This window comes from Cicer arietinum, chromosome 2 (assembly GCF_000331145.2).
Source record: "Cicer arietinum cultivar CDC Frontier isolate Library 1 chromosome 2, Cicar.CDCFrontier_v2.0, whole genome shotgun sequence".
In the NCBI taxonomy this organism is placed as follows: domain Eukaryota; kingdom Viridiplantae; phylum Streptophyta; class Magnoliopsida; order Fabales; family Fabaceae; genus Cicer; species Cicer arietinum.
The window spans coordinates 3,115,000-3,141,236 of NC_021161.2; the positions used below are offsets into that span (position 1 = coordinate 3,115,000).

General features: G+C 27.7%; 4 protein-coding genes and 1 long non-coding RNA gene across 5 annotated transcripts; 4 read left to right on the forward strand and 1 right to left on the reverse strand.

Moving 5' to 3' along the window:
* The first annotated feature begins 619 nt into the window (after nt 1-619).
* Nucleotides 620-1,436, forward strand: LOC101502485 (basic leucine zipper 4-like). Its single transcript, XM_004507211.4, has one exon. It carries the CDS (start codon nt 720-722, stop codon nt 1,332-1,334), a length of 615 nt encoding a protein of 204 aa, XP_004507268.1. The 5' UTR covers nt 620-719; the 3' UTR covers nt 1,335-1,436.
* A 4,612-nt stretch (nt 1,437-6,048) lies between these two features.
* LOC101502170 (probable galacturonosyltransferase 9) lies at nt 6,049-8,911 on the forward strand. The gene is made up of 3 exons (XM_004507210.4): nt 6,049-6,502; nt 6,706-7,944; nt 8,258-8,911. The coding sequence occupies exons 1-3, from the start codon at nt 6,350-6,352 to the stop codon at nt 8,531-8,533; spliced, it is 1,668 nt and encodes a 555-aa protein (XP_004507267.1). The 5' UTR covers nt 6,049-6,349; the 3' UTR covers nt 8,534-8,911.
* Nucleotides 8,912-11,251: 2,340 nt separating this feature from the next.
* On the forward strand, nt 11,252-14,067 carry LOC101489336 (protein neprosin-like). The gene is made up of 7 exons (XM_027335452.2): nt 11,252-11,375; nt 11,504-11,590; nt 11,712-11,882; nt 12,324-12,485; nt 13,183-13,236; nt 13,345-13,503; nt 13,625-14,067. The coding sequence occupies exons 1-7, from the start codon at nt 11,259-11,261 to the stop codon at nt 14,018-14,020; spliced, it is 1,146 nt and encodes a 381-aa protein (XP_027191253.2). The 5' UTR covers nt 11,252-11,258; the 3' UTR covers nt 14,021-14,067.
* A 520-nt stretch (nt 14,068-14,587) lies between these two features.
* Nucleotides 14,588-15,304, forward strand: LOC113787025 (uncharacterized). The gene is made up of 2 exons (XR_012161869.1): nt 14,588-14,740; nt 14,862-15,304. It is a non-coding gene; the product is annotated as an uncharacterized lncRNA (long non-coding RNA).
* Nucleotides 15,305-16,912: 1,608 nt separating this feature from the next.
* Nucleotides 16,913-20,481, reverse strand: LOC101501848 (putative calcium-transporting atpase plasma membrane-type). The gene is made up of 2 exons (XM_004507209.4): nt 18,965-20,481; nt 16,913-18,869 (listed from the first exon to the last, which is right to left on the reverse strand). Exons 1-2 carry the CDS (start codon nt 20,292-20,294, stop codon nt 17,125-17,127), a joined length of 3,075 nt encoding a protein of 1,024 aa, XP_004507266.1. The 5' UTR covers nt 20,295-20,481; the 3' UTR covers nt 16,913-17,124.
* Between the last annotated feature and the right edge of the window lie 5,756 nt (nt 20,482-26,237).

Sequence of the window (26,237 nt, forward strand, 5' to 3'; positions counted from 1 at the left end):
ACCATTTGGGGCCACTTGTGTGCATCATGCATCATCCATACATAACTATGTTACATGTATGTTCTTATGATCATAAATACACACAAAATTAAAATGCTAATTACAATTAAGTTTTTAAATTGGGTCTAATTCGTCTGTACAAAATCGACTCGTAAGATTAAATATGCATATATTTATAAACGTTTGTCAGACCACATCTTTTTTTATCAATATACCTCTTCACGCTAAATATTAATGGGTTTGGTGCGTATATATAAATAGTGGGTGGTATGAATCGACAGATTTTTTCACTGGAATTGGATTTCCTAAAATCGAAAATCAACTCATTTGCACATATATCACGTCGATGACTTTTGAATTAAAATGAGACATTTCAAATTTTAAATTCAATTTTTTAGTAACATAAAAAACAAAATTTTAACTGTTTGATCTTTAATCGAATTGTCAATTTGTAGATTATGGACCACATGTGATTCAAATCCATACACATGATGAACATGACATTCCATCAAATATAACATAACCTTTTAAAAAAAACATCAACATTGTGAACTCTACTATTATCCAATAGTTCCACTTCATCATTTTTCTCTCCCTATATAATACCTACTCAACCCACTCTTCAAAATCAATTGAACTCTCCATCACTCTTATATTCCTCTAAACCCTTTTTCATATCATAATTTCCCAATACATTGCTAAAACAAAAAACAAAAACCATGCAAACCAATGAATTAACAGGACTCAATTATTTTCTCCCTAATTCAAACACATCACCTTATCTTCAAAACCACAACATGATTCAAAACAACATTCCAACATTTCAACTCCAAAAATTCTCAAACCAATTATTTAATTACCAAAATATCCCTCCTCATCATCAATTTCATGACTTCAACAGCTCTCAATCATCATGCATAAGCAGCAACTCAACTTCTGATGAAGCTGATGAACAAAACTTAAGTCTCATCAATGAGAGAAAACATCGAAGAATGATATCGAACCGAGAGTCAGCGCGTCGATCGCGCATGAGGAAACAGAAACACCTTGATGAACTATGGTCACAAGTTGTTTGGCTGAGGAATGAGAATCAACAATTGATAGAAAAACTTAACCATGTTTCAGAGAATCATGATCAAGTTGTTCAAGAAAATGCTAAGTTGAAAGAAGAAACATTGGAACTTAGACAAATGTTAAGAGATATGCAAATACAAAGTCCTTTTATTCCTTCTTTTAGCCCTTTGGAAGATCATATCAATTGTAACTCTGAATTTCTTACACCTGATTCTCCAAACAATTCCATCTCAAGTTCCATGGATGATCTTCTTGGCTGATTTGAACAAAAAAGGCCAAACTTTTATCTATTTGGTTTAATTTCTTTACTTCTTTTTTTTTTTTTTTGGTTTTTTTTTTTTTTTTTGTGTTTGTTGGAAAATTAGTATCTGATATTTTGTTTAATTTCTTTTCTTTTTTTTTTTTTTTTTTGGTTTTTTTTTTTATGTTTGTGTTGATGTGAAAATTAGTATTTTTCTCCTCCCTTTTGAGCTATGTAAGAGGTGAAAAAGATAAATGGCAATAACTTGATTTGAGTTATCTTTATTTTTTAGCCTTTTCACTTCATAAATGCAAGTAATAGTTTAAGAAAATGAAAATAATTAAATGCAATAACTTGTATTGATGCTCGTAAGGTGTCGGACATTGACATGTGTTGGAAAATAAGACCAAAATTTATATTTTTATGTTTTTAGCAATAAACATTTAAAGAGACTTAAGAGTCTTCAATAACTCTAAATTTTTTTATCTTGAGCGTTATAAACATTTTAAGAGGCATATGAGTTATCTATAATCATGTTGGGTTAATTTGTTGAGCACCAAATTAAAGGACAAATAAAAGTGTTAGACGTGTACACCGACACTTTAGATTGAAAATATATTTAGTATTTGACACACATTATTATTCGACGTCAATACAAAACCGATATAAGTAATTACATTTAATTATTTCTATTTTTAAAATTTATATTTAATGTCTGTGTATCAGTATCGTATTTGTATGAATGTTTCATTTCATCGCACCATTATGATTTTGAATGTAAAGATTTATTTAATGACCTCATTTTCAAGCAACACAACTAGAGAATTGTGGATAGATAAAAAGGAAGCAAAAGAGAAAATGATATAATATAGAAGATATGAAACAAAAAGAAATCTATGAATGTGAAGCCAAGAAAATATAATGAAAAAAATGATTTGTGTAAGAAAATAATGGAAGTAATTATATCAGGTGGAAATGGATATAAGAGGGGAGTTGGACATGACACTGAAATAAAAGTGTGTCTGTAGTGGTCATTGGATGATGATAGAAAAAGTTGCCATAAAAAGGAAAACATTTAGACATGGCACCCCACTCAAATTATTATCACTATTTAATGACTTTTTCAGACCTACATTGACTGCATATTATTGGAAAATAACTTCACTTTTGGTTATATTTACTTTCCTATGTTTTGATAGAGATAATTCAACACAACTACAAGCTATGGATTTTAATTGGCCAATTATGTACTTTATCTATAATATAGTTTTGATTAATACAATTTTTTTATGAATACCTATTTCTATAATATGGTTCTTGATAACATATATTTTTAGAATTTATTACATGTATATATAAATATAGATATTATAGAAAAATTATATCATAAATATAAACAAAAATCAAAATACATTTAACTCAAATTTTATTAACACCGAATGGAGTATATTCTTATAAAGAAAGAAAAATTATAGATATAGTTCAATATATAAGGCCTAGTTTAACTAGTTTTTATAAACAAATATTAGTGTAGTTTTTTTTTTAATCAAAATATTAAGAATTAATATTTTCATAATATACTAATAGTTAATTTTGTTCTAAATATTTATATATGTTTATAAAATAAACAAAAGTATAATTTTATGTATGATGTTCATCTTTTAGACATTATTCTTGCTGTGGTCCTCTTATGTAGCAAAATCTTAAGAGAGCAACATCTGAATGAGATATATATTGACATCATAAAATTAGGCACAAATTTTGAGCAGATAGTAGAGGTCACTATTACTTTGCTTGTTGCTCCAAGCTAAAAGCAGGGGAAAAGCTAAGTTAGGCTTGCCCACAAATTGATTTTTTTTAAATATATTTTTTATGTAAACGAAGTTCAAATAAAGTTCAGAAATGCTTTGTCTCATATCATAATTTTAACATTGAAAGGAAATAACAAAATAGGAGTACTTTATTTCATCCCATTTTTAATAATTTACATAATAAAATCTAATATTATTTTCTAATCCACTTTTCAATCCCTTTCTACTACTTCAAATTTATCTTTGATATCAACAATTTTTTTTTATTAGATTTTACTTACTTTTTATCAAACTTTAGAATACTAAAACTTCATTCTTCTAAAAATCGAATGATTAAAAAAAGTTAATTTAATTATTGTCGGCTTGTACACAAGTTTTTTTTATTTTTTATTTTTATGGTCTTTCCTATAAATAAACCTAAATGTGAATCACATGTTCACAAATTATTTTATTCTATGTCTAATGTACCATTTAATCTTTATAAAGGACGCATAACCCATTTTATTTTGTTATAGAAGTCACTTTTTATGTAAAAATGAGATAACAAACATCAAACTATTTAAAATTATTAATTCATCAAACGTTAATCTTTAATAACAATGAGTTAATTACATGTTTAACAAAAATATTAAGATTTCTCAATTTTTTACTATAAATTTCTTATAAATTTTCATTCCATTGATTTCCATTTCATTTTTATTCAAGTGACAAATTAATGACATATACATGTAATTACATAGACTAATCTTACGAAGTAATTAAAATCTATTTAAATAATTGACCTCTTACAATTTATATTTTTTTATACGCAATTGTTAAATATTAAACTCTGACTAAATAGTTAAAAGACTCGGATATCAATCATTTATGTTGCCCTATATTTGTGGTCATGTTTTTTCTTTATGTATTTTCTTTGGTGAAGGAACTTATCTTTAATCAAGATATTTTAATTGTATAAGTATGGAGGCAATAAGGAACTTTCCTACAATGAAATGTGTGGTGGATAGTACTAAAGAGTGATTGAGACTCAAGATGGATTTTGGGCCTTGAGTTAGGATTATAAAACTCTAGAGAAGCCTGTGGATTAGTGTCATTTGATTTTTGGGCTGATGTTTATCCTTGATGATTGGCATAAAATTGAATCTTCAACACCAACCTCATGTTTTTTTTTTAAATGAGTTTAAAAACTTGTGCTAACTTACCTACTAACTAGTTGGTCATATGTTTAATTTACTAATCTTTATAATATATTTTATCTTTCAAAAAGCAAGTTTGCTCTTGAGCCAAACCATGAAGTATAGGGATTACGCCTAACGTTCATGAATACAAAATTTGGGTAAATTATATAATATTCATAACTAAACCTAATGACACCTTAGTCAATGTTTTCAAATAAATTTTATGTTAAATAGATCATCAAAAATAAAATAAAAAATTAGTTGTTTATTCTTGTTAGACAATGTCTAGTGTGTGACATTCATCTTGTTAAGATTTATGAGGTATATCATTTTAATTACTACTAAATTGAGTACTTGAACTCTTTAAACATGTGATTAAAGTTCAAACACTTTTTGGATAAAAGTTAATTATTTAGAATAGACAACTCTTAAATGAATTATTGATCCTCAAATAAATTAATTTTAGAAATTATAAACATAAAATATGCTGTAAAAAAATTGTATATTAATTAAAATTCAATTTACTTACATAATTGATTCATAACTTTCACGTATAAAAACATTTATTTTGAAGAAAATGGATAAAAAGTACTAAAAATAACAAGTGATTAAGCTTATAGACCATGTTAGATGGTAAAACTCTTTCTAATTTTTTTTAATTTTGTTATATTTTCATCTTTCAAACTTGAGACTCGAATTTAAATTCAAAATTTATACTATTTTGTATGAATCTTGTTGAATAAAAGAAATTAGTTACTTCTAAATAATCATAACTTTTTTTTTCCTTAAATGTTTAAAACATGATTTTTTTTTTTTAGTTATTAGATAGGTAAAAAATTGCATCTGGTTGAATCCATGATTTAGTTTAGTTCTATTGTTTAAGCAAAAACAAATTTTAACTCATTTTTTATTAAAAGAAAAATCAGATGGATTAATTGGAATAATTTTTCTTATCAAACATGCAAAATAGCTTTTGAGAATAACGGAAAAAAAAAGAGAAACTTATCATATAATCATTTATGTATATAAGCAATTTTTTTTATAAAATAAATAGAAAATATAACTAAACTCTTTTTATGTAAATTGTAATAAGTTTTTTTTTTTTTTGAATAGATAAATTGTAATAAGTTGAAATAACATATAAATTTGTCATTAAATTATTTTTGTGTGCACTTTTCAAATGTTTAATGATTTTAAATTAAATTTAAATTTTGAATCAATTTTATCTTTAGAGTATTAATATTTAACATAACTCCAACATATCAAACAATTTACCTTACTAAATTTGTCATAATCTAATGAGTATAGTTCAATTAGTTAAATAAAAACCATAGTTGGATCCTTAGAACACATAATTGAAAAGCAAAAATGAGTTTTAAGTTTCGATCTTATAACACTCAAGAAAACATTAATATCATAAATAATTCAATGAATCAAAACTTCTCAAAATACTTATGAAATTATCAAAATGTCAAAAATTATAATAACAATAAATTACAAATATAATGTGACACAAATAATAAATAATTAAATTCCTTAATTATTTCATCACAAATTCAATTTTTAATTGATGTACGAAAAACATTCATATAAAAATACAAACTCCCAAAGAAGAAGAAAAGTCTTCCATACACATTAAATTGGGGCATTTGGAAGAGCACACGAAATACCAAAAAGACAAAAAATGAAAGTCAAAATAAGAAAGAAAAATCCATAAATAGAGAAATTACAGTAAGTGTGAAATGGAGCCCATAATTCATTAAGTAGCCCACCTTCAATTAATTCATCACACACTAAATCAACACAACTTCATTCATTCATTCACATTGCATTCAATTCAATTCCACACTCTCTTATCTGAATTTTCTGAATCATCTATTCTGTTCTTACTGTCAACTTCACTTTCCAATTTTCATTTTTATTATTATTATTATTATTATTATTATTTCAACAAACAACAAAACACTGAAAGAAGAAAAAAGCACTTTTTTTAAAACAGATTTTTCATTCTTGGATCTGACACTGCTTATTGAGTTTAAGATCCAATGGCGGTTTCTTCTAGAGGAAGCAGAGGTGGATCTACCCTCCGTGGCTTCTTCTCTTACCGGATCTTCATCTCTGCTATGTTCTCTCTTCTTTTCATTGCCACTCTTTCAGTTCTCTTCACCACAAATCCATCCACAGAAAACGATATCTCTGTAAGTTCCTCTGTTTTATTTTTTCAATTTTTATGTGTTTTTGTTGCAAAGTTTTGATTTTGATTCAAATCCATTTTCAATTTTAGAAATTTGAAACGACCCTTTATTTTAGATTCAGTTTGAAGCATAAGCCCCATTTTAATTTGATTAATTGAATGAATTATAACGAATTAGGTTTTTTTGTTTTTTGATTTTTTTTTTAGGATCTTCCTACTACTGGTAATGCTTATGTTCAGAGAACATTTTTAGCATTGAAATCTGATCCACTTAGGACAAGAGTGGATTTGATACATCAACAAGCTAAAGATCATATATCATTAGTGAATGCATATGCTGCTTATGCTAGGAAGCTTAAGCTTGATATTTCTAGGCAATTGAAGATGTTTGATGAATTGGCTGGTAATTTTTCGGATATTGCTTTGAAGCCGACGTACCGAGCGTCGTTGTTTGAGTCGGATGGTCTGCTTGATGAGGATGTGTTGAGGCAGTTTGAGAAGGAGGTTAAGGATAGAGTGAAGATTGCGAGGATGATGATTGTTGAGGCGAAAGAGAATTATGATACTCAGTTAAAGATTCAGAAGTTGAAGGATACTATATTTGCTGTTAATGAGTCACTTGCTAAGGCAAAGAAGAATGGGGCGTTGGCGAGCTTGATTTCTGCGAAATCGGTTCCCAAGAGTTTGCATTGTTTGGCTATGAGGTTGATGGGTGAGAAGATTTCGAATCCGGAGAAATATAGGGATGAAAATCCTAGGCCGGAGTTTGAAGATCCGAGTTTGTATCATTATGCGATATTCTCAGACAACGTGATAGCTGTTTCGGTGGTGGTGAGATCTGTGGTGAAGAATGCAGCAGAGCCATGGAAACATGTTTTTCATGTAGTTACGAACAGGATGAATGTTGCTGCAATGAAAGTATGGTTTAAAATGAGGCCAGTTGAAGGGGGTGCGTTTTTAGAGATAAAGTCGGTAGAAGAATTTGCATTCTTAAATTCATCGTATGTACCGGTTTTGAGGCAAGTTGAGTCGGCAAAAATGCAGCAGCATTACATTGAGAATCAAGCCGAGAAGACCCCAAACGATGCACAGGACTTGAAACTTAGAAATGCTAAGTACCTGTCCATGTTGGATTACCTTCAGTTTTATTTGCCGGAGATGTACCCTAAATTGCGTAATATCTTACTTTTAGACGACGATGTTGTGGTGCAAAAAGACTTGACGGGTTTGTGGAAGATTGATTTGGATGATAAGGTGAATGGCGCTGTTGAGATCTGTTTTGGTTCTTTCCACCGATATTCTCAATACTTGAATTTCTCTCATCCTTTAATCAAGGAGAGCTTCAATCCAAAAGCATGTTCTTGGACTTATGGTATGAATATATTTGATCTTGATGCTTGGAGGCGTCAAAAATGCACAGAACGTTATCATTACTGGCAGAACAAGGTAAATTTCTTCTGCTTATAGTTACTCTTTGCTACTCTATGTGCCAATAAATTTGTGCCGGTACACTGTTTAATTTGCTTTCAATAAAGCCCTTATTTTTCTAAAATGGTTGCCGGTATAGTGCTCAATCCATTCCTTGGGACAATTATTGTGTAGCATTGACACCTTAGATTGAAAACGTGTTCGATGTCTGACATGTATCAGTGTCCAACACCGGTACATTTGGTTACATTCAATCACTTCACTTTTTAAAGTTATTATCTGTGTCGATGCTTAACTCACTAATTCTTGTTTGTGATTATTCTGTTATCAGAACGAAGACCAGACTTTATGGAAATCGGGGACGCTTGCACCTGGTTTGATTACCTTTTACTCTACAACAAAGTCACTGGACAAATCATGGCATGTTCTTGGGTTAGGATACAATCCAAGTATTAGCATGGATGAGATCAACAATGCTGCAGTCATTCATTACAACGGAAACATGAAACCTTGGCTTGATATTGCTTTGAATCAATACAAAAATCTGTGGACCAAATATGTTGACAGTGACATGGAGTTTGTTCAGATGTGTAATTTTGGCTTATAGTTGAGAGATTAACACAATCTATATTATAGTCATAATTGTGAGACAAAGTGTCCACTTGTGGCTACCATATTCTTACAGTATTGAGAGAATCTCATGTTTAAATCTTGCTTGTCGCACAGGAAAGTACTGCATTGTTATCAAGTATGGTCTATGCTGGGAATGCTGCATTGTTGATAATTTTCAGATGTTAGGCAATAATTTTTATGAGCTGAATTTGGAAATGTACACGAAATAGCTTTTGTTTATTTTTTTCTTTCTTATTCTATAGTTTGAAGCATATTTATCATTTATTCATTTGCTAATGTTATTGTCATGACTTTAATTAATGAATAATGAGAAGGTATTACTGTTTATTTATATAATAATACACTTACTACATATGATGTTTTGTACTCTTCTGGACATACCTCTTTCTATTTACATTATTGATATCTACTTATCATAGGGAAAAGCTATATGTGGAAAATTATTTGCAGAGATTTGGTTCATTTGGTTGTTATGAATAGCATTTTCAACCAGGGATTTGCATTCTTAAAACTTTGAAGATAGGTTGTTTTTCTGACTGAGTTTTCTGCACTTTCAAGTGATGAATACAGCTTTTCTTTATATACAATGCATATGTTGTATCGTGGACTCTACCAATGTCTAGTGGGGTTGGGATCCTCTCCAATTTCTGGATAGTTCCACTAGGAGAGGGAAAGACGCAAATAATAAAATGACCATTTTACATATTGTGTCTTTCTCTTTTCTATTGATACTGTTCAGTAATTGGAGAAGATCCACACTCGGTCTTCTGTCAAGGGCGACAAGCGACGTGATTGCTTCTGACATTTTTTTTGTAGTTGATAGTTGAGAAGCATGTATTACGTTGGAGAAAATAGACACAATATTTGTACAATTGAAAAAAATATTTTTTATTTTTCTTTTTTAAAATATTGTGTTAATTTTAATTTACTTATAAGAAATGTAAGACACATGAAATGTTAACTAGAGAGGATGTATTTTTAAATTTACTTATAAGAAATGTAAGACACATAACATAAATATAATTATTTGAGAATTTTATTGTTTGCAAAGTAGATTTGGATTTATTTAGTAAATGGACCGCTACTTTTTCATAGTGCTATTATCCATAATGTTTTGTTCCATGCTAACCGGCAAAGACTTATTTACTTCTATGTAATGTTTTGGAATTTCCTAATTTATTGACCAATCTTTCTGGTATAAGTTTATTGATAAAAGATTGGTCTTGTAACGTCAAGACATATGTAAAATCATCTTTAGTGTATTTTAATAAATAATAATTTGTTTCCTATTTTATTTATAAATAAAAAATAAAAAATTCATGCATAAGCATAACCTTGGTTGGCCACACATGGGCCTTAAATAACTTTCCACATATACACCCTTTAATTGTTTCAACACTCAAATAATTAAAAACTGAATGTAAGAATATTTTTATCCTTTTACAAATTACATGCATCTCTTTATATCAATTAATATATTAAACATACTCTATTCTTGTCTATTTATCTCTTTTCACTTTCTTCTTACAACCAAACATACCAAACATATGATCATTTATGTTAGAAATATATTAAATAGCAGAAGAAATAGATTAAATTAAACTAATAATTATTATTAGAAATAAAAATTAATATCAACAAATGATATATAAAATATACGATAATATTAAATTAAACTATTAAAATTTGTGTATGATGATCGGTTCTGTTTTGAAAAAGAAATTTGAAATTCAATATAATCCAAACAATTTTTTAATTGATTTTCGATTTTATTTAGATCAGTTTATTTTACCTATTATAGATATTTTTTGCGAATATCATATAGATATAGATTCAATTGTCATCTTTAATTTAGATATAAACAATCCTATTAGCAACCATTCCAAACAACACTTATTTTGCCATTTTGGCCTTTTTGTCTTGATATTTTATGTTTTTATTTATTTTTAATTTTGATAAAAAAAAATACAAATAAATAATGAGTAGCATGCGGCATACCAAGCCCAACCCAAACCCGCATTTGTAATAGGCTTCATTGGGATGGTGAATAAACTTTTAAGATGTATATTTTTTTTATTTATTTTTTCTTTCTATTTTATTGTATTTACTTTTCTAATATGGATGATGGTGATTATTGCTTCTATATATCATTTTTTTTTATTAATTTCTCGATACTCATTTTTGGACATCCATAAATTTTTTATTCTCGTTTGATATACTTAATTTTTTTATAATATATAAGAACACTTTAACATTTATTTATTCTATTTTTTATTTGAATTAGGAATACTTATATATGGTTATTCTTTTTTTTTTTTCAACAGTCTATTAATTATTATTAATATTGTTAGTAGTGTAAATTTGTTTATTTATTATATATTATAAAAAAATAAATCTAGCTCCATACAGCCAATTTAGCATGAAAAATAAAATAAAATACACCAATACCACAAATTCTATTAAAATATAATAAAAAAATCTCAACCTTGAGTAGATCCAAAATCCTTCTAGAAGACTCCTTTTTGTCTTTTTACAAGAGAAATTACTGGTTTCTACTAATGCAGATTTTCAGTTTTTTTTTCTCTAAATAGAATATTGTAACTTATTCTTCAAATTAAAAAATATCCTTTATAGTGAGGTTTCTTGACATTATTTAAATGGACTCACACACACACAAAATGTATTCCTCCAAACAAAAAATGGCTTTGATGAATAGTGAGATGATGTTTCTCTTTGTAGTTCTTATAATAAGTTTGAGCATATCATGCTATGAAGTTGGTGCCCGGAACATCAATGGTACTCCTACAAAATCACAGGTTCTAAAGAACAACCTAGTACTAATATATAATTTTAACTTTTTATTTTTTACAATATACAATGGAAAATATTGCTCATTTTTTTTCTTTCTACTATTTACTTTATGCCATTTTGTTTACATATACAGGAAACAATGGATAGTGACTTTGAGTGTGTTGGTATATACAAACAACCTTCTCTTAAACATCCTTTACTAAAAAATCACAAAATTCAGGTAATAGTGTTCTCACAAATTAAATTCAAATGGGGGTACATTATTTTATCCTTAGATTTTTTTTTGGATTAAGGTTATTTATATTTGTCTTTAACAATGGTTTTTGTTGTATTTTTTGCAGCATAGGCCAAGTTTCGCAAGAGACATAGTTATGGACCGTTTTAAAATTAGAAGATGTCCACTGGGAAGTGTGCCTATTCACAGGAGAAAAGTAAGGCAACAAATAAACATTACTTCAAAATCACAACTTCAACATTTTCATCAATATTCCCAAAGTAATCCTGGTCATCACGTAAGTTTATTGATAGTTATTAGTAATATTCTTTTTCAACACTCAATTTACTAGTAATCCATATAATACATATTTTATAAATTTCATCACTGGATTCAAAGATTATATTTATAAATTTTTATATAAATTTAAAATCAATTGATGAGTTATTGAAGTGCATTGGAATTAACGTCGTATGATAAAAATATTTAATGCATTAATTTTGACGTACTTTAATAACATATCAGACGCTTTTAAATTTATACAAAAATATATAAAGATAATATTTCAATCCAACGGTTAAATTTGGAAAATATGTCTCCATTGAATGCAACGGTTAAATTTAATTATTTTCTAAAATATTTTTGCAGTTATCTATATAATATTATATGATTGAATATTTATGTAAAAAAATTATCTTGTGAAAACAGATTAATTAAATTCTTATATTTTGTTAATTAGTTTGCTACCTTGGATACAACTCAAGCTACGACATATCATGGAGCAAGTGCAAAGATAACTATATATAATCTAACGTTACAACAGAACCAATATAGCATGTCCCAAATTTGGCTTCAAAACGGTCCTCCTTCAGAACTCAATGTTATTAAAGTTGGATCTGGTGTAAGTTGATTGTTATACATTTTAATTTGTTTTATTTATTTCATTTGCTACTAAATAAATTAAAGAATCAATGATTTAATGCATCTATTTTTGTTTTTATTTAACTGATTTTCTTATTACTAAGGTTAAATATATGCAATTTTAATATGTTTTGTTGGTAGATTTTGTTTTTGTTAAGTCAATTCATGAGAATATTTTAAAATTTTGAATGAATTTTGGCTATTAAGTTAATCCATCTCACCCAAAAAAAAAATAGAATTCTTTAAAAAATATGAATTAAATATAAATTTTTAAATCTCAATATAACAAAAATTTGGACATAGATCAAATCGAATTTTAAATTATTTTTTTGTTACAGAGATTTCAATTATGACACAAAATGTGTCTAGTATTTTAATAAAGTCTCAATTTATTTGGAATTATAAGAAAATAAATTATTGATACAAAATATTGTGAGAACTAAAATTTGAAGAACAAAGTTATATATGGACAAAAAATACATTTTTTGAAATTTTATGGGACTGAAAAGTTATATTATTTAACCTTTATTATTATTATTATTATTATTATTATTATTATTATTATTATTATTATTATTATTATTATTATTATTATTATTAATTTCCTTTGATATGGTTAAATTTATTTTTGTTGGTTTTGATATATAGTATAACGTATAAGTTGGATAATGGAATAGGTTGATCCAGGCTACTATGGAGACACGCAAACAAGAATTACTGGCTTCTGGACAGTAAGGAACCAAAATTAATTATTAATGTATTACATTTTGAAATTAATAATTAAGTTAATGTGAGTGGTTTAGTCTAATTAAATATATTTAATTAATGTATATATTCAGGTGGATAATTTTCAAAAGACAGGTTGCATAAATTATAATGCACATTGCTCAGGTTTTGTGCAAGTCGATCCAAATGTTTTCCTTGGAGCAGCCATCTCGCCAACATCTGTAATTGGATCACGATCCCAACAATTCTTTTCTCCTTTTCTTGTCAAACAGGTAATTTTATTATAACTAAGGTGACAATTTTTGTTACTTTCCTTAATTAGTTTGATTGTTTAAATATGCTAATATTACTTCACATAAGGTGACAATTTATTCATTTTTAATATATATGTAGGATCAAAATACTGGGCATTGGTGGTTAAGTGCACATGATAATAAATCAGGGTATCTAAACATTGGATATTGGCCAAAGGAAATATTAACTCATTTGAACCAAGGTGCTTCTTTGGTTAGATTTGGTGGTGAAACTTTTACTCCTCCTAATAATATGAATAGTCCTCCAATGGGTAGTGGAATGTTGCCACAAACTCATTTTGGTAGCTCAGCTTACATGTCAAATCTTGAATTATTTGACTCAAATTACAATTCAATTAGTGTTGAACCTGAATTCGTGACCAAAAATGTTGACACCAACTCCAATTGCTATGATTTGTTGTACAATGGGGACCAAGGGAGTGTGTTTCAGCAAGCATTTCTCTTTGGTGGGCCAGGAGGTCAATGTGGTGTATGATTCTTTTAGAGCTACTTTTATCCTATGTTTCTAAAATTTTATAATTATGTTTCGAAATTATATTCTTCTACATGTCCAAAAATTGTGTTTTGTCTGAATTTGATTTTAGGAGGATTAATAAAAAAAAAATGTATTTTTTTGAATGTGTAGTTTCAAAATATATGTAGGGGTTTGAAAAAGAAATTCTGCTTATTATATATAGTATTGTCTAAAGTAAATTGGAGTCTTTAGTTACTTTCGTACACCTTTATTATTATTATTATTATTATTATTATTATTATTATTATTATTATTATTATTATTATTATTATTATTATTATTAATTTCCTTTGATATGGTTAAATTTATTTTTGTTGGTTTTGATATATAGTATAACGTATAAGTTGGATAATGGAATAGGTTGATCCAGGCTACTATGGAGACACGCAAACAAGAATTACTGGCTTCTGGACAGTAAGGAACCAAAATTAATTATTAATGTATTACATTTTGAAATTAATAATTAAGTTAATGTGAGTGGTTTAGTCTAATTAAATATATTTAATTAATGTATATATTCAGGTGGATAATTTTCAAAAGACAGGTTGCATAAATTATAATGCACATTGCTCAGGTTTTGTGCAAGTCGATCCAAATGTTTTCCTTGGAGCAGCCATCTCGCCAACATCTGTAATTGGATCACGATCCCAACAATTCTTTTCTCCTTTTCTTGTCAAACAGGTAATTTTATTATAACTAAGGTGACAATTTTTGTTACTTTCCTTAATTAGTTTGATTGTTTAAATATGCTAATATTACTTCACATAAGGTGACAATTTATTCATTTTTAATATATATGTAGGATCAAAATACTGGGCATTGGTGGTTAAGTGCACATGATAATAAATCAGGGTATCTAAACATTGGATATTGGCCAAAGGAAATATTAACTCATTTGAACCAAGGTGCTTCTTTGGTTAGATTTGGTGGTGAAACTTTTACTCCTCCTAATAATATGAATAGTCCTCCAATGGGTAGTGGAATGTTGCCACAAACTCATTTTGGTAGCTCAGCTTACATGTCAAATCTTGAATTATTTGACTCAAATTACAATTCAATTAGTGTTGAACCTGAATTCGTGACCAAAAATGTTGACACCAACTCCAATTGCTATGATTTGTTGTACAATGGGGACCAAGGGAGTGTGTTTCAGCAAGCATTTCTCTTTGGTGGGCCAGGAGGTCAATGTGGTGTATGATTCTTTTAGAGCTACTTTTATCCTATGTTTCTAAAATTTTATAATTATGTTTCGAAATTATATTCTTCTACATGTCCAAAAATTGTGTTTTGTCTGAATTTGATTTTAGGAGGATTAATAAAAAAAAAATGTATTTTTTTGAATGTGTAGTTTCAAAATATATGTAGGGGTTTGAAAAAGAAATTCTGCTTATTATATATAGTATTGTCTAAAGTAAATTGGAGTCTTTAGTTACTTTCGTACACCATTTACCATCTTAAAATAACTTAATTAACAAAACATCATACCAATGAATCTTTCACTTAGACCCACAAAAAATAATGCAATAATGACCGAGAGTCTTAAAATAACTTTTTAATAGAGACTTTATACTTTGAGGATTAAATTATACATTTGAATGATAATGATTTCACATCATTTGATTGCATTCATAAGTGATTTAATGGTGAAAAATAAGATATGAGCTGCCTTAAACAAAATATTGCTCTCACATAGTGATCTTTCTTAAAATGTTTTTATCTTGTATAAGATAATCCACTAAAATATGAAAAGGAAGAACCAATTTAACATTATTCATTCATTTGTTGTTTCTAGCGAAACAATAGATTAAAATGAGGTAAGAATCACATTTCAATCCTTAATATCGAAAATAGTCGTCAAATACCGTTGATTCAATTTTAATCGTTGCATTGTAGTTGTGGATACTTCAAATACTTTGATGTTGAGGTCTAGATCGCAAACTTTTTTATAAAAAAAACTTGTTAAGTTTCTTCTTTTCTTGAGCATGAATCATGATGAAGAGATTGATTATTTTCACAACTGCAATTAGTTGAAGAAGTGATTGGTTTAGCTATATAAGTAGGCTTGTTATACCCTGCCATGATCACAAGTATCTTAGGTTCATGATCAATCTCTAAGTTACTTGACATTGCAAATTTAATGTCATTGGCTTCATTTGATGAATGAAAAACATGCTTTCTGTAAGAACATAAAATAATCACCAATGCCACAAAAATTAGAACAAATAAAAGTGCTAAACTTCCAAAAAGATAAGTAATTGAAGACCTCATTTATCTTCAATCTCTTTTTATGAAAATTATTGTGCTATTTTAGTGAAATTAAGTGAAGTGTGCATGTGTGGTGCCAAAATATATAGTGAAATTGATATATTTTTTATTTACAAAAGTACCCTTTTGGCAATGAAGGAAGATTCCTTTTTTATGCTTGACAATATGCTTCATGCTAATGTTAAAAGTGGAAATATATTAATGAATTTTTTCAAAAGTGCCTAAAATTAACTAACAACCAAACAAATTGCATTGACTACTTTTGTTTCCCAGAAAGTAATACTTTTCTATCTCAACTCATTTGATCATTTAACATAATTTTTAAAAAAGTGTATAAATAATAATATATTTACTAAATTATATATTTTTACTAAATAATAATAATTAATATTATATTAAAAATTGAAAAGATGAGACAAATAATTTTTGCAAATGAATTTTTCGTTGTGAAATAGATAAAGTATATTATTTTTATATTTTTAGCTTGAAATCAATTTGATGTTGAAAAGTGTTCAAATGAAAAAAGGCAACAATTTCTCTAACCAAATGGAGGAAGGACTCAAATACACTCTAATGTCCATACAATAATTATACCATGAATCAAAAGTAGTTTTATTTAAAATTAAATATTTTACGATATAACAAATGTGATTAAACAAATGACAAGTACAAATAAAATAATCCTACATTTACATGATAATTTTCTTCTAACAAATGTAGAATCTCTAAAAGAACATTAATGACATTCCATAGATTACAAAAGATACCACCTTAACTATATGGCTTATTGGTCTTCATAATCACTTCCTAAAATTAAAAAAATCAAGTAATGGTTTATCTGAAACAGGAATCAACTTTACAACAAAACCAATGGGCCAAGAAACAGCAGCAAAACCAATGCAAATAGCCCATTCTTTCCAATTCAACCTTTCTGTATTAGCAAACTTCTTCAAAAACTCAACCATCACAACTTGAAGCACTAATGTAAAACCAACAATTCCCAAAAACAATTTGCTCTTATGTATCCCTTCAAAAACATTCTTCTTCTCCAATTTCCTTGCATTAAACTCATTAAATATTTGACAAAGAACAAAAGTATTGAAAATCAATGTGTCATTTACCTTTGTTGTCACACCAAAAATTGACTCACCTTTGAATTGAAGTGTCAACAAAATAACTATTTGGTACATTGCTTGTGACACAAGATTCCTCCACATGATGTTAGTTATAAGAGGTTTTGTTCTACCAATTGGTGGTTTATCCATTAAATCCATTGTGAGATTTTCAGTTGCAAGAGCTAAAGCACCTAAAGTATCCATAATCAAATTGACCCATAATAGTTGAACTGCCGTTAAAGGCACTTCACCGGCCGAAACTGCCGCTATAAAATTTATAACAAGTGCTGCTACATTCACTGTTAATTGAAATTGAATGAATTTTTGAATGTTGTTGTAAACACATCTTCCCCATCTTAAAACTGTTACTATAGATGCAAAATTGTCATCTAATATAACAATATCTGAACTCTCTTTTGCAACTTCAGTACCTTGAATTCCCATTGAAAGTCCAATATCAGCTTCTTTCAAAGCAGGTGCATCATTTGTTCCATCACCTGTGACAGCAACTACATGACCCTTTTGCTTTAAACATTGAACCATTAAAAGTTTGTCAAAAGGAGAAGATCTTGCCATCACACAAATTTTTTCAACCTTTTTCATTCTTTCTTCATGTGTAAAGTTGCGAAATTTCTCACCTTCGATTACTACATCATTCGTGTCTTGATTAGACTTAAGAATTCCACATTCAAACGCTATAGCTTTTGCAGTGAAAATATTGTCACCTGTTATCATTTTGACATTCACACCGGCGTGTTGACAAGCTTCCACGGCTGTCTTAACGCCTGGACGACATGGATCCTTAATACCGACAAGTCCTAACAATGTTAAACCATTGTCTTTTACCACCATCTTATTGTCGTCTCCTACACCTCTTAGCTCTTCATCTGCGACTTCTACGTATGCTAAAGCGATACAACGAAGACTACTAGCTGCCATACCTTGAATTGCGCTTTCGAATTTTGACATGCTATCACTATCAATATCTTTCACATTCCCATAAGCATCATAGTATCTTGAACACATTCTTAGTACCATTTCAGCTGCTCCTTTCCAATGTGCATTGACTTTTTTGTCAAAATTTCTTCTAAACAAAACTCCACTTCTTTTCTTCTTTGAATTGAAAGTCTCAACTTGAATAATAGAACAACTTTGTATCAAATTTTCCATCTCCATTTTCAAATCCAAAACCGCCCACGATAGAATTGCCTTTTCTGTTGGACTTCCAGAAAACTCAAACTTTGAATCATGATCAGAACATAATATAGATTTTTGAACGCCTCCCGTTGTATTAAGAGCCACTCCTTCTTTGATCAATTGAAGAACAAATGGATCAATATTTGAGTACGAAAATCCATTCTCACCCTCTTCCAATGGTTCTAAACCAAGCCAAAACTTTGTCACTTTCATTTGATTCAAAGTGAGTGTACCTATTAATAAACATATTAATCAGTATAACTAACTATAGTAATTAACTAACTATTGTACTTAACTTGTATAATTAACTAACTAATATGGCTAATACCTGTTTTATCGGTGCAAATAGTAGTAGCTGATCCCATAGTCTCACAAGCTGAAAGTTTTCTCACCATAGCTTGATCAGCCATCATTTTCTTCATTGAGTAAGCAAGTGTCAAAGTAACAGCTAAGGGCAAACCCTCAGGGATTGCAACAACAACAATAGTAACAGCATCAGCTATAATTCCAATGACTGCATTCATCACATCATCAAAACTAGTCTTTCTTCCATTATACTTTCTAACTCCATTTTCGTCCTTCGTGTTCCCCGTGAAATATCGAATAAACAAAACAACAAGGACCAAAAGCGCGACAGATAAACCAACCTTTCCAATGGATGATGTTAGCTTGTTAAGCCTTGCTTGTAAAGGCGTTTCCTCGTCGATGTCATTGCTTATAGAACTCATCATTTGTCCCCATGTTGTGTTCATTCCGACCGATGTAACGAGCATTTTCGCATAACCATCAACAACTTTTGTCCCGGATAACAAAAAAGGATGGTCTTTTCTATTGATCTCAACATGGTCACTCTCGCCCGTCATGCTCGATTCATCGACTCTCAATGAATGTCCATCAACGAATAATCCGTCAGCAGGTACTTGATCACCAATCTTCAAACAAACAATGTCACCAACAACAATATCGAAAATCGATACCTTTTTTCTTCGATTATTTCGAACCAAATCAATTTGAATATCATTGCTAACTTCAGACAATTTATCAAATTGTTTGTTTTGTCTAAAGTTGCTTATTGATGACATTGAAATAACAATGAAAACAGCTAGAAAAATGCTACCACCATCATACCAACCTTCTTTGATTCCATGTTCTTTAATACCAAAGCCAAGTGAAAGAGAAGCACAAACTAAAAGGATCAAAATTGTAATATCCTTAAAAGCTTCAACAATAAAATGAAATAAATTTTTTGAAGGTGGTTTTGTATAAGTGTTGGAACCAAACACTTTTTGTCTAATTGAAACATCTTCAAAATTTTCATCATTTTTGATACCAAACTCAATGTTGGTTTTAAGGGATGAAGCAACACCTTCAACTCCACCATGTTTTTGAAGGGTTTCAATGTTTTTATCTTTGACAATTTCAATTAGAGTTGATTGATCAATGGTAAAAGAGTGTGGTGAATTCAAATCAACCAATGTGAAAAATGGGGTGTTTGTGATTTTTGGTTTTATGTTGAAATATGATGACATAAAAGCTCTAGAACAATAGATTTTCATGAATGCATTGTGCCATCTTTTGTGGTTTGGACTAAGGTTGTTGTTTGGTGCACTGAGAAGTGTCTCAATTTTGTTCATGTTTGTGAACAATGTCATTGACATTGTTTCAAGAACAAAACTATAGCAACAACAAATTTAAGATGGTAATAATAATAAATAATAATAATAATAAAAATGATAATATAAGAAAATAATGAAGAAGTATAATAAGGGATTATAGTCACACAAAAATGAGAATGATCAAATCGATGTAAATAGATGAGGAGACAAAATATTGGGTTATGAATATTGATGTTGTATCATATGTTAACATTATATATAGATGAATAATATTTTTGCTACGCGTTTACTTAAAAAAATGCATTTCTTAACCTTGAATTAAAGATGACACATTTTCGTGACCAATTGAAAAGCTACCATCATAATGCTTTTGGAATATATAATTAATTTGGCGTGTCGACTAGTATAAAATCAATATGTCTTAGGAAACTAGGAAGTTGCTAGGAATTAGTGGTGTGAGTAATTTAATTTAATTTAATTTAATTTTGTATGGTTTGACTTTATAGTCAGCAAGATTTCCAAACGATGAAGCCAGCTCTACCCCACGTGTCATCTCTTTCTCTCATTGTTCATCCGTTTTGGATTAGGTAGTACTTTTTTTTTCTTATGAAAATATAAGTAGTAGTACAATTTCAGGGTAAAGTTAATTTATTTTATGATTTTGAATTTAATGATATTAACCCCAAATATTGCATATAATAATTGAATTTAAAGAGCATAATTTTTCAGTCAAAATCAATCAAAGTTAATATTATTTATTTTACAATATTAAATACGGTATTTGAAGATTTAAAGAGTATTAAATATTCCATAAAAAGAGTATTAAATTTTGGTATATGAAAATTACTTTTGATTGAATATGAAATTTTAAGAGTAACCAATCGAATACCTAGAAACAAAAAGAGTAAACCCATCAAAATAAGCTACAGAAAAGATCAATGAAAATTCCCTTGATAAAAAACAATAATTTAATTGTTAAAAGTTTTATACATGGATACATTGCATCTAGATATGATAAGAAAGATTTTACTTCTATGAGAAGTTAATAAAGCGAGTAGGTTAAATTAATATTATAATTATCTTTAATTAATTATAATAGATTTGTTTATTAATTCTTGATTTTATTTATTTATAAATTAACAAAAGAGCGCCCGTGACTTCTCACACAAAAAAAAAAATTATCTTATGAATTTCGTTGAGTTTGAAAATTGAGTCTCATCTTTGATCTTAATGGACTAGGTTTTTCTTCTTACAATAAAAACGAATGAATATATATGTTCTTGTATATATAAAAATAAAATAAAAATATTATACAATCACATTGAACAAGTACCAACAATATTAAGAAATAGTGTGTTATTAGCACTTCTATTTTTTCTAAATAAAACATCAGAATGCATTGTATTTCTTAACTTAGGGGAGTTATGTTTACTATTGAAACAAACAACTTATAAGAATGAATGAAAAAATTTGGATTGAATTTGATTCATAATTGAAAAATTTAAATTTTAAAAATAATAACTTTATTTTTTGGTCTATTAAAAATAAACGGCTTAATTATTAAAAAAATAATTTTTTTTATACGTTATATTTTTATAGAAAATCATCAATTTCTAGATAAGATGACTAATTTTAGACTTCACATTGATAACTATATATATTTTTCCTTTTAATACTATTGATATTTTCAATAAAAATAAGATTGACATCCATAAATATAAATTATGCCGATGGTTGTTTGTATCACTCTTTTTTCATTGGTGTATTACACTAGACATTACTTTGTATAATCCCCAAACATTTAATTTTTAATATTATTTCGTTCCGTGTATTTTTAATAAATAAATAAAAGTATGTTTTATCAAGACGATGACATAAAAAACTAGAAATGGAAACTTTGTCGACAGCATGTATTGTTGAAATGTTTGACGTATGAAAGGATGCGGTGAATTGCAAACGAAACTAAGAATGGAAAACGTTAAATATAGAAGGTATCATCTTTTTTTAAGATTAAAAAGTTGTATCAACAATACATTTATATGTCGACACCTCATGAATTATTTAATATAAAAATTATAAAGATAAGAGTTTTGAGATATTAACTAATATTTATTATTTAAGGAAACAATGTTTGAAGGTGACCGACTATCTCATTTAAAACTTTATTAAAAATATTAAATGGATAAAATTATATTGAAAGAAAAAATGTGCAATACTAAAACTATGATCAATTAAATTTAAAGTAGGAAGAGAAACACTAATGCTAAAAATATTCAACTTAATACAAATGAAATCCATGACAATCAAGAAAAATGAAAATAGAAAGGAAATTCATATTTCTTAAAATACTCTTATGCAAAAAAAAAATTGTTATTTAATTCTACCAAACCAATCTTTGATATGGATAAACCTATTAACTTAGTTGCATAAGAATTGCCTTTTCTAATTTAATATTATTATTTTGTTAAGGTGCGGCAACCACTAGATTAGAATCACATTCAAGCTACAAACTATGTCAACCATTTTGTTGAGAGATTTTTTACAACAATGATTACACATGTAATTTAAAAAATTATATTTGAAATATTTAGTCTATTATATTGTAGTTTTTTTCAATAAATATTAAATATTTTAATTGATTAATTAGTTATTATACAATATAGTTGATTAGTAATAAGTAATTGATTAAATGAGGTTAATAATATCTCAATGAAGTTAGTAATAAATTGTTGAAAAATACTGTCGAAAGGTGGAAGATCGGTGGGGTGATGGCAAAATCAGAATCATTTTGGAATTTTGAGGATTTAGAGTTTTTGAGAGGTAAATGTATAAAAATCAAATTCAAATATAAAACATAAGTAGGTATTCAATCGATTAATAAATACAGCGGATTATAACTATATTATTTTAAATGAATATTTAAAATAAATTTAAATTCAATTTTAGATTTCGATCTCATAACCTGACAGCCTTACAACCCAGATTGATTTCACTATGCTCTCTAAACATACCATCACATGTACACATACCAAGACAACCACGAGCTTTTACACCAATCTCTGAGGGCTAGAGTGCATTCCCTTTTATGAGATTCTCATATGTTGTTGGCATTTTGTCATGAAATTTTTTCTATGAAATTTTTTCTGTTTAACTATAATTTTGATCATTTTTCTTTTATCTAATATTTATTTTGATTTTTTTTTTTTTATCTTTTTTATTAATTTATTTTGGTCGTTTATCTTTTATAAGTGGTGTATTATAGTCCTTTTATCATAACTCTTTTAAACTATAATTATAGTCCTTTTATCATGCTTTGAAGTGGTGAATTATTGAGATCAAATTTTGGATTAGATGTAAAGTTAAATGTGAAATCTTAATAATGATGAGGTGAAAATACAGTAAGCTCTAATAAATGTCATTTGTTTCAAAGAGTTTATATATATTTCAAAGCATGTAATGTTTTTTCAAGTGCAAGCCAATTATTGGGTTAAATGAATGTTTTTTTGAAAAAATATTATACTAGATACATATTGGCAATTGTTAGAAGGGATTTGAATTATTGAATGTTATAATTTTTGTTGTGATTGTGAAAATAATTGAATATACACTTATAAAAGATAAAATACTAAAATAAATCAAAATAAAGATAAACGACCAAAACGAAATTAAGTAAAAGATAAATGATCAAAATTATATCTAAGTTAAATCTTATTTAAGAGAATGTCTCAACAACATCAAATATGTTTATATGGTCCTAAATATGAATACAAAAAAAAAAATTAAATATTTCAAATGATACAAATGAATTTAAAACGAGGGACCAAAAATAAAAACGAATACTTTTTTAGATTAAAATATTTAAAATATTTTTATAGAGACCAAGAACAAAATATTGAAATTTTATAAGAATTAAAAATTGATTTAATTATTAAAATAATGTGCAAATTTTTAACGTCTTCAACTTATTAAATTCATTTTTATTGTCTAGGACATGCTAGCAAACTTGGAGAAAAAGTAATGAAACAAAAGAACGTATGCAATTGTTTGAGACAATGTTGGGACCCTTCTTTAGTTTTGACAATGAAATAATTGATAGCTATCCCTATTTTCAACCGATGAAGAAACTTCATATATTATGAAAAAGAAACATTGCCCATGATTGGATGCTTCAATCACAGCACGAAAGAATCAACCATCAAAAATTGTTTGAAAATTTGAACTATATAGCTAAAATTTTAAGAAAAGAATAAACAGAAATTTCTTCCACAATTCCACATGTGGGCCCATTCATACAAAACTTTCCTTCACCCCTTCATTTTCGATCCACAAATTCATTATGTTGCTTTAACATGTACTATAAATAAATTCCCTCTCTTTCTCTTCTTTTCTAACATTTTTTTTTCTTAGGCAAAACAAGTGAGAGATTAATAAAGGAAAATTAAATTTATTATTTTTTGTATGTGCAAAGAAAATAATAATTTCACTATGGATGTAGCAGCTGGTGGCGGTTTCAAAAACGTTACTTCTCCTATTCCTTACATTTTTGGTGGCCTAGCTCTAATGTTTGCACTCATAACATTTGCATTAATTATTCTAGCTAGCTCTTGTCAAGAAAATCCTTCATCAACCACTTTATCAAATGAAGATAAATCTATGAAGAATGTGGAAATGGTTTTGGATTTAGAGCCTAAAATTGTTGTAATAATGGCTGGTGATACTAATCCTACATACTTGGCTAAACCTATGTCATCAACATGCCATAATGAAGAAGTGGTTTAGAAATATGTCATGATTCAAATCATCAAAACCATGGAGAGAAAATATAAAATAAAAAAAAAAACAAAGAAAAATACCCTCTTATGAATGTTTTCTTGTCCATTGATATATAATATTTGTACTATTCTTTAAACTCATGCTGATTTCGAGAGATGTAAAATATTAGAGTAGAAATTGTTATAAGGTATTATTGTTTTAGATTTTGTAGGGATGATTTTGAAAGCATGCATCCATTTTGAATATAATAGAACTGATTTATAATTTTTTTACTAAAGAATTGATTTATATTTGAGAATTCTTTTTTATTAAAAAACAATAGAGTCTAGTGACATAAGCTTGACCCAAAAAAAACAGACACCAAAGACCAAAAGAAAACCGATAAAAAAAAGTTAACCATAAGTATTTTAAAAAAAAATTATATTACCAGACTAAATTTAAAATTAAATTTTTTTAGATAAAAACACATAATATTGTTTAATGGGTAAAGAATATTTGTATATATTTGTCTCTCTAAAGGTTAGAGATGCCAAATTTAATTACTAATTTTTTTATGTATAATTTTTGTCGTTATTTCTAAGATCCGGGAAACGTATTTAAATAAGATTCAATCAGATTCCACACAAATACAAGTAGTGATCAAAGTTATATATATTAATTTAGGTTTTTAATTAATCCTTACAAAACAAATTGTAAAAATTATAAAAGTGACCATTTATTAACCGTGAGTATTTCTAGAGATAGTAAATTAATTGCAAGGATATATGTTGAAAAAGTTGATCAGATGCTGCATACCTTTTATATTCCCATTGTCTCTCTTTATTAAGTATTTTACAAGTCCATATATATTTTTTAGTCAATATTATAGAATATATCTTTATCCATATTATCTATCATAGAATAACTTACTTTGATTATACTCTAAGTTACGCGCCTTGAAACTACAAATACTAGAGGGGCTTTTCAATTGGATTCCTAATCTAACTATTACCTACTTATGTTATGTAAACCAAAACTTGATACCTATGTTTTTTTAACAAACAAAACAAAATATATTAAATAAATATTTTTAACATAAAGTGTGTCAAAAATAAAAAATAAAATAAAAATTATACAACCATAACTGATATTATTAGAGATTCACAATTACACTACCATCTCATTCTACAAATAATCTAAAATGGGTTATATATATATATATATATATATATA

Bases quoted from the DNA above. Each gene is read 5' to 3' on its own strand.
- LOC101502485 (XM_004507211.4), top strand. From the start codon at position 720: ATGCAAACCAATGAATTAACAGGACTCAATTATTTTCTCCCTAATTCA.
- LOC101502170 (XM_004507210.4), top strand. From the start codon at position 6,350: ATGGCGGTTTCTTCTAGAGGAAGCAGAGGTGGATCTACCCTCCGTGGC. The intron at 6,503-6,705 runs GTAAGTTCCTCT...TTTTTTTTTTAG, and splicing joins CCACAGAAAACGATATCTCT to GATCTTCCTACTACTGGTAA. The intron at 7,945-8,257 runs GTAAATTTCTTC...TTCTGTTATCAG, and splicing joins ATCATTACTGGCAGAACAAG to AACGAAGACCAGACTTTATG.
- LOC101489336 (XM_027335452.2), top strand. From the start codon at position 11,259: ATGGCTTTGATGAATAGTGAGATGATGTTTCTCTTTGTAGTTCTTATA. The intron at 11,376-11,503 runs GTTCTAAAGAAC...TTACATATACAG, and splicing joins GTACTCCTACAAAATCACAG to GAAACAATGGATAGTGACTT. The intron at 11,591-11,711 runs GTAATAGTGTTC...TATTTTTTGCAG, and splicing joins TAAAAAATCACAAAATTCAG to CATAGGCCAAGTTTCGCAAG.
- LOC101501848 (XM_004507209.4), bottom strand. From the start codon at position 20,294: ATGTCAATGACATTGTTCACAAACATGAACAAAATTGAGACACTTCTC. The intron at 18,870-18,964 runs GTATTAGCCATA...GTTTATTAATAG, and splicing joins TATTTGCACCGATAAAACAG to GTACACTCACTTTGAATCAA.